The sequence below is a fragment of the Chanodichthys erythropterus genome, chromosome 4, assembly GCF_024489055.1.
Source record: "Chanodichthys erythropterus isolate Z2021 chromosome 4, ASM2448905v1, whole genome shotgun sequence".
In the NCBI taxonomy this organism is placed as follows: Eukaryota; Metazoa; Chordata; class Actinopteri; order Cypriniformes; family Xenocyprididae; genus Chanodichthys; species Chanodichthys erythropterus.
The window spans coordinates 8,304,053-8,311,081 of record NC_090224.1 but is presented as its reverse complement, the minus strand read 5'-3'; the positions used below and the strand labels follow the sequence as shown (position 1 = coordinate 8,311,081).

At 36.8% G+C, this 7,029-nt stretch overlaps 2 protein-coding genes across 2 annotated transcripts; one reads left to right on the top strand and one right to left on the bottom strand.

Annotated features, from left to right (window-relative positions):
- The first annotated feature begins 12 nt into the window (after nucleotides 1–12).
- On the top strand, nucleotides 13–1,521 carry chrm5b (cholinergic receptor, muscarinic 5b). Its single transcript, XM_067383046.1, has one exon. The coding sequence runs from the start codon at nucleotides 13–15 to the stop codon at nucleotides 1,519–1,521; it is 1,509 nt and encodes a 502-aa protein (XP_067239147.1).
- Nucleotides 1,522–3,031: 1,510 nt separating this feature from the next.
- emc7b (ER membrane protein complex subunit 7b) lies at nucleotides 3,032–6,528 on the bottom strand. Its single transcript, XM_067383044.1, has 5 exons — nucleotides 6,186–6,528; nucleotides 5,763–5,882; nucleotides 5,532–5,670; nucleotides 4,316–4,396; nucleotides 3,032–4,202 (listed from the first exon to the last, which is right to left on the bottom strand). Exons 1-5 carry the CDS (start codon nucleotides 6,410–6,412, stop codon nucleotides 4,056–4,058), a joined length of 714 nt encoding a protein of 237 aa, XP_067239145.1. The 5' UTR covers nucleotides 6,413–6,528; the 3' UTR covers nucleotides 3,032–4,055.
- Nucleotides 6,529–7,029: the final 501 nt, after the last annotated feature.

Below are 7,029 nucleotides of genomic sequence, written 5' to 3'. Positions count from 1 at the left end.
AACAGGATGGACATGGATATTCAAAATTTAACTGCAAGTGGAAATGTCTCCGCTGTCCCGCCTGCCCCATACAGTCTGTTGGAGGTCATAACCATTGCAACAGTGTCAGCTGTTGTGAGTCTCATCACAATAGTGGGGAATGTTCTGGTGATGCTCTCTTTCAAGGTCAACAGCCAACTTAAGACCGTTAACAACTACTACTTACTCAGTTTAGCTTTTGCAGACCTCATTATCGGCGTGTTCTCCATGAACCTGTACACATCCTACATTCTCATGGGATACTGGTCTTTAGGGAATATAGCATGTGATCTGTGGTTGGCCATTGACTATGTTGCAAGTAATGCATCAGTGATGAACTTGCTGGTCATCAGCTTTGACAGATATTTCTCCATTACAAGACCACTTACCTACAGGGCTAAACGGACCCCGAAACGTGCAGGCATCATGATTGGCTTGGCCTGGTTGATATCGTTTATACTGTGGGCTCCACCCATTCTGTGCTGGCAGTACTTTGTCGGAGAGAGGACGGTTCGTCCTGACCAATGCCAGATCCAGTTTTTCTCAGAACCCACTATTACATTTGGGACAGCCATAGCGGCCTTTTATGTCCCGGTATCCATCATGACAATTTTATATTGTAAAATATACAAAGAAACAGAGAAACGTACAAAGAACTTAGCAGAACTCCAAGGATACCCATCGCTAGACAGCCGTGAAAACTCTAAAGCACGAAAGCCGATACTACAATGCTTTAGTTTTAAAAACAAGAGGGACGGGACTCAAGCGTCATGGTCTTCGTCCAACCAGAGTTACGTAACTAGGACAACGATGCAGTCTGATGACTTGTGGACAAAATCTGACCAGGTCACCACCTTGAACAGTTATACATCCTCAGAGGACGACGAGCGGTCTGTCTCTGAGATGACCCCGCGAGAATCTTTCAAGAACCAAGAATCGACACTTAATAAAAATGGACAGTCAGACTGCTATGAAGACAGCAAATATCTAAGTGAACTTGCAAAATTCTCCCAGACGAACAACAAAAAATGTATGTCATACAAGTTCAAGCCGATCCTTAGTGACATCACCGCTTTGCAAGGCAGTACCGAGACTGAGAGAACAAACTCAGATCATTGTCAGTCCTTAGAGCCACAGGCTCCGTCATCTTCAACCAAACCAGAAGATCCGAACTTGAAGATCCAGATGACCAAGCGTAAACGAATGGTCCTTATCAAGGAGAAAAAGGCTGCGCAGACTCTCAGTGCCATCCTTCTGGCTTTCCTCCTCACCTGGACCCCGTACAACATCATGGTCCTCATCTCCACCTTCTGTTCTAAATGCATCCCAGTGTCCCTCTGGCATCTGGGCTACTGGCTCTGCTATGTCAACAGCACCATCAACCCTATGTGTTATGCCCTATGCAACAAGACCTTCCAGAAGACCTTTTGGATGTTAGTCCTCTGCAAATGGAAGAAAAATAGAGGAGAGGAGAAACTGTACTGGTCTGGTCAAAACCATTAAATACTGAAGAAACACAACAGAGATGGCTAACATTAAATTAATTTTTCTTTATATTTTTCCTTATATTCTTGGCCATATTTCTTGTGTACATATTGTTTGAAAATATCATTAATATTTATTTTAGCTTCAAATAATTTAACATATTTACACAGCAGTGTGTATTTTAATATTGTGTAATGTCTAAAGGCTAGGGATGGTGAGGACAATACATAAAGATATGGACTGTGAATTTTTTAATTATTATAGATACCAAAAACCTACAGTGTTTATTACATGGTCAACTTTTTTTGCGATAGAATGATTTTGAAATATTATGTATTGTACGCCTTGGTCATGTCAGTGACACTGCATGCATAGAAACGTATCTGGTGTGCAAAGCAATGTTGTATTATGTTTGCAGAACTGGACAGTGTTAAATACGGATCTTTAGATTTTGGAGCTGGCAAACCATCACTTCTGTAGAGAGAGAGTAGAGATACACACAAAAGATTGTAGCTTCACTCTGGATGTAATATCCATGATATTTCAGAGATTCCAACTGAACATCATGTGAAACATTTCTACAACATCACCCATATAATCCCAATGTGCAGTGGCTCATATTAAAGGGTTAGTTCACCCAAAAATAAAAATTCTGCTATTAATTACTCACCTTCATGTCGTTCCACACCAGTAAGACCTTCATTCATCTTTGGCACACAAATTAAGATATTTTTGATAAGATCCGATGGCTCAGTGAAGCCTCCATTGCCAGCAAGATAATTAACACAATTTTAAAATGCCCAGAAAGGTACTAAAAACATATTTAAAACAGTTCATGTGACTACAGTGGTGCAATCTTAAGATTAAGAATACTTTTTGTGCGCCAAAAAACAAATGACTATTCAACAATATCTAGTGATGGCCGATTTCAAAACACTGCTTCGAAGCTTTACGAATCTTTTGTTTCCGATCAGTGGTTTGGAGCGTGTATCAAACTTTCAAAGTCACGTGAACCATTAGAATTTTGAAACAATCCGAAACACTTATGATGTAACGAAGCCTAAAATTAATCTTACGGGTGTGGAACGAAATGAGGATGAGTAATTAATGAGAATTTTAATTTTTGGGTGAACCCTTCAAATAGACCATGAATTGTGGTGCCATGAATTAAATCTCAACTTGCTTGAACATTAAACATACATCACATAAGCACATTTATGATGTGAAATGACTGTTTTCCATTCATGTTGTTTAATAAGTCTTTGTGTTGTGATGAAATGCCATTTAATTTGCGAAATAAAAGTTTTAAGATGACATTAACCCAACTAATTGAAACTCCATCAGTCTGGATTTGGCAGGAGTTCCTTCTAAACTAAAGCTTTACAACTACCCACATAGTCTGACATACTTGCAACAGTTTCACTTATGAATGTGATTTTAAATGTTGATCTCATTCTCCACACACACATCTTACCATTCAAGCATAATGATGAGAAAAGTAGGCAAATAAGCAAGATGTTAAGGATATTTCCCACCAAAGTTTATTTCCATTCAGTTTAAATAAGTTTATACTTCATAGCTTAAATCTTATGCATTTTTCATCTTCATTCACAGTCTTGTACAAACCCAACAAGATATAGTAAATATAATAACCTAGAAGCTTTATTTCAAGTAGTTATGAAACAAAATAGGGATCAACGTCACCTCCTCGGGTTGGTCTGAAAACACACAAGGCGTCACTGCAAAGATGGACCCTCAGATTTTTTTCTTCATCTAGCTCGATCCTTAATCTCAAGCGTGCTTTTGAAATATCCCAGAAAGATTGTGACAAACTGAACTAAACAACTACATACAGTGAGTACTATCTTCTGCATCTGACTTTATCAGTGCAGCCAAACTGCAGCTATTGCATCAACCCAAAGCACTCAACAGCCACAATACGCTCAATTTGACTTACTAAATCTTTAATTCTCACTTTTATTCAAGTCGTAACGGAGGTGAAACTGCATTGTCCTTAATTATTAGAAGGAATCATATCTGTGTGATGAATCTTATACGCAGCAGCAGTAAAAGCCTAGACTACCATCATGTTAACTGCATGACAAGATATTGAAAGGTTTCAGAAAAACTGAATATCTCAGTCTACCAGTCTCCTCTTGGAATCTTGACCAGTCCTTTACTTTCACACTCATTCTACGTTTAAAGTTAAAACATACTATTTAAGCTATATTTTTTATTTTTTGTTAAAAAAAATGAAGAAATCATGCCTTGCTCCATCTGTACTGGTCTTTTAAATGTCATGTATAGTTTTCAGTGTATCATTACCATGATTAAAATGATCTGATTATTAACAATGCATATAAAGAAGACAATTAAGCGTGGAAAGTAGCAGATTTCAAACACAGTCCTGCATTGTCAAGCATTTCAGTTGAAAAACTGTTCGTATATTAAAAAAAAAAAAAAAGAAGAAGAGAAGAAAAAAAAGAAAGAAAGAAGAAAACCAGTAAAACGGTGTTAATGAAAACCGACAAAATGATCCCATGTACACGGCACTACCTCCTCTTCAAAGCAACACTTCTGCTGCCTTTGTTCCCTCCGCCAGACTTACTGGAACCCTTGGAGAACAATTTAGTCATGAATTCAGAAACATCTGGCAATTCTGGGTTAGGATTCAACATATTCATAGATTGCTCCATTTCCTGCAGGAAAAAACAAACAAACAAAAAAAACAGACAAAATTATTCAAATAAAGAAATATACAGAGGATGAGGATGTCTGTTTAGCATATACTTGTAAATATGTTTTGTATTACCTTTCTCATCTCAGGATCATTAGTATTTACCACCTTTGGGAGCAGGACGATGATTAATAAGGGAAGGACCATCATCATAACCTAAGGACAACAAAAACATTATAAAAGTGAAGTCACAACAGATATTAGAATCCCTCAGCAACCCATTTTATGTCACAAATAATTCATACTATTATAAATGGCTCTGAAAATATGCATTTGTAACAGCTAACAATAAGGCTTCATTTGTTAGCTGCATTAAATGAAACAAATAAACTAATAATGAACAATACTTCTATAGCATTTATTAAGCTTAGTTAATGTTGATCTCAACATTTACAAATACATTTTTAGGATCAAACGTTGAATCTGTTGACATTAGTTAATGCGCTGTGAACAGCTGTGTAACATGAACAGTTTTAATAGCTAACATTAACAAACGTTAAAGGATTAGTTCACCCAAAAAATGAAAATTCTGTCATTAATTACTCACCTTCATGTCATTTCACACCCGTGAGACCTTTGTTCATCTTCAGAACACAAATTAAGATACTTTTGATGAAATCTGAGAGGTATATGACTCGTCCATAGACAAGAATTTAATCAACACTTTCAAGGTCCAGAAAGGTACTGTAGACATCATTAAAACCGTTGATGTGACTACAGTGGTTCAACCTTAATTTTATGAAGTGACAAGAATACTTTTTGTGCGCAAAAAACAAAACAAAAGTATTCTTCAAGTACAAAAAGTATTCTTGTCGCTTCATAATATTCAGGTTGAACCACCGCAGTCACAACGGTTTTAATGATGTCTACAGTACCTCTCTGGACCTTGAAAGTGTCGGTTAAATCACATACCTCTTGGATTTCATAAAAAATATCTTCATTTGTGTTCCGAAGATGAAAAAATGTCTTACGGGTGTGATACGACATGAGGGCGAGTAATTAATGACAGAATTTTCATTTGGTTGAACTAACCCTTTAATAAATGCTGTAAGAATATATTGCTTATTGTTAGTTCATATATATATATATATATATATATATATATATATATATATATATATATATATATATATATATATATAGATATATATACACACACACACACGATGTTTTTAGTTGAAGTAAAAGAAATCATGACTGTGTGTAATTTCCAGTCAAATCACAAAAAATACAACCAAATGCATCTGAAGAAAAAAAATATGAACTGTACACATAGAAATCATGATCATACCATTGGGTTCATCAGAAAATCAGTCCACCCCCAGGTTTCTCTCTTCATGAAGTATGTGTGTGGACCACTGGATCTGATCTGAAGAGGGTATGGCTGTCGAATAACTTCTGAGGTTTTGATGTAATTCACCAAGCGCGCCCTGTAGTTCAGCAACAACTTCATTTTAACTGAGGCTGTCCATGAATAAACATGTTAGAAGGTAGATGAATTAAAAATGTTAGCTAACGTTACCTCATTTTCCCTTTGGAGGTAATGTCCACCCGAACAGGATCAAACCTGAAAGATGGTGATACGATTTCAACCACATATGAGCCAGAGGGAACATCGTTGACAGCAAAGCTCCCATCAGTCCTATAAGGAAAATTGATGTGGTTAATTGTCATCCAAGCAAAACCTCGTTTAACAAAGGCATGTTTTGAAACCCGACCATCCAATCTGAATTTATCACGCCCTTCAATAACATTACATATAACCTGCGCATTATATTTCACAGTAACACATTAGGAATAGGAAGAGGGATTTATATAACGGAATACTTCAAACAAGTTCATTATAATTGAGATTATTATTGACACACTGCTGTAAATCGAGCACACACGCATTCATATTTACATGGCTCTTTTTGACGTTAGCATGGCTAGCAAAATAACTCACTTGAGAAACCCAACATATTCCTCGCCCTCCACCTGGATTCGTGCTGTGGAGATCCAGTCTTGTGTTTTCACTCCAGGAACGATCGCTCGTCCTTCAATTTTGAAACGGTCTCCATTCGACTGAGAACCTGCTACAGGCCCCGGCTCCGCGTCAGAAAAACACCATGACAACGCAAACAGAGCCTCCAACGCTATATAGACATCTAATAGACGTTTAAAGTATTGCATCGTGCTTTGTCACACGATATATACGACGTTTATATCGTACAATATTTCACTACGAGTCAATATGGACCACAGTAACAGGACTCAGCTGAAGGAAGTAAACGGTAAACGGAAATCACAAATGCAGAGACCGGAAGAATATGTTGCACGTGATTATCGTTGAGGCGGAGCTTTTGGGAATCCGTTCTTTCAAACGGTTCATGCTGAATAAATGGTTTAAAAGCCAATTCACCGACTCTTTTACATTATGACATTGTGGTGCATCACATTAAATACCTCCAATCGTTCCAGTAAATTCATATTTAGGCACATATTGTTTATTATTGCGTTATATTTGTTTATTATGTATTTCATTGTCTCTCAGTTCAGTGTCGAACCCATTCCCTTATTTGCGATTAATTTAAACCCAGTTTAGTGTGTATGTTGATGTATTATTTAAAACCAAATATAATCAGAGACAAAAAAACAGTAAATTAAAATTGTAGTTGCTGTGAATTTAAATTATAACGTAAATATGTGACCCTGGACCACAAAACCAGTCATAAGGGTCAATTTTTCAATGAGATTTATACATAATCTGAAAGCTGAATAAAGCTTTCCATTGATGTATGGTTTGTTAG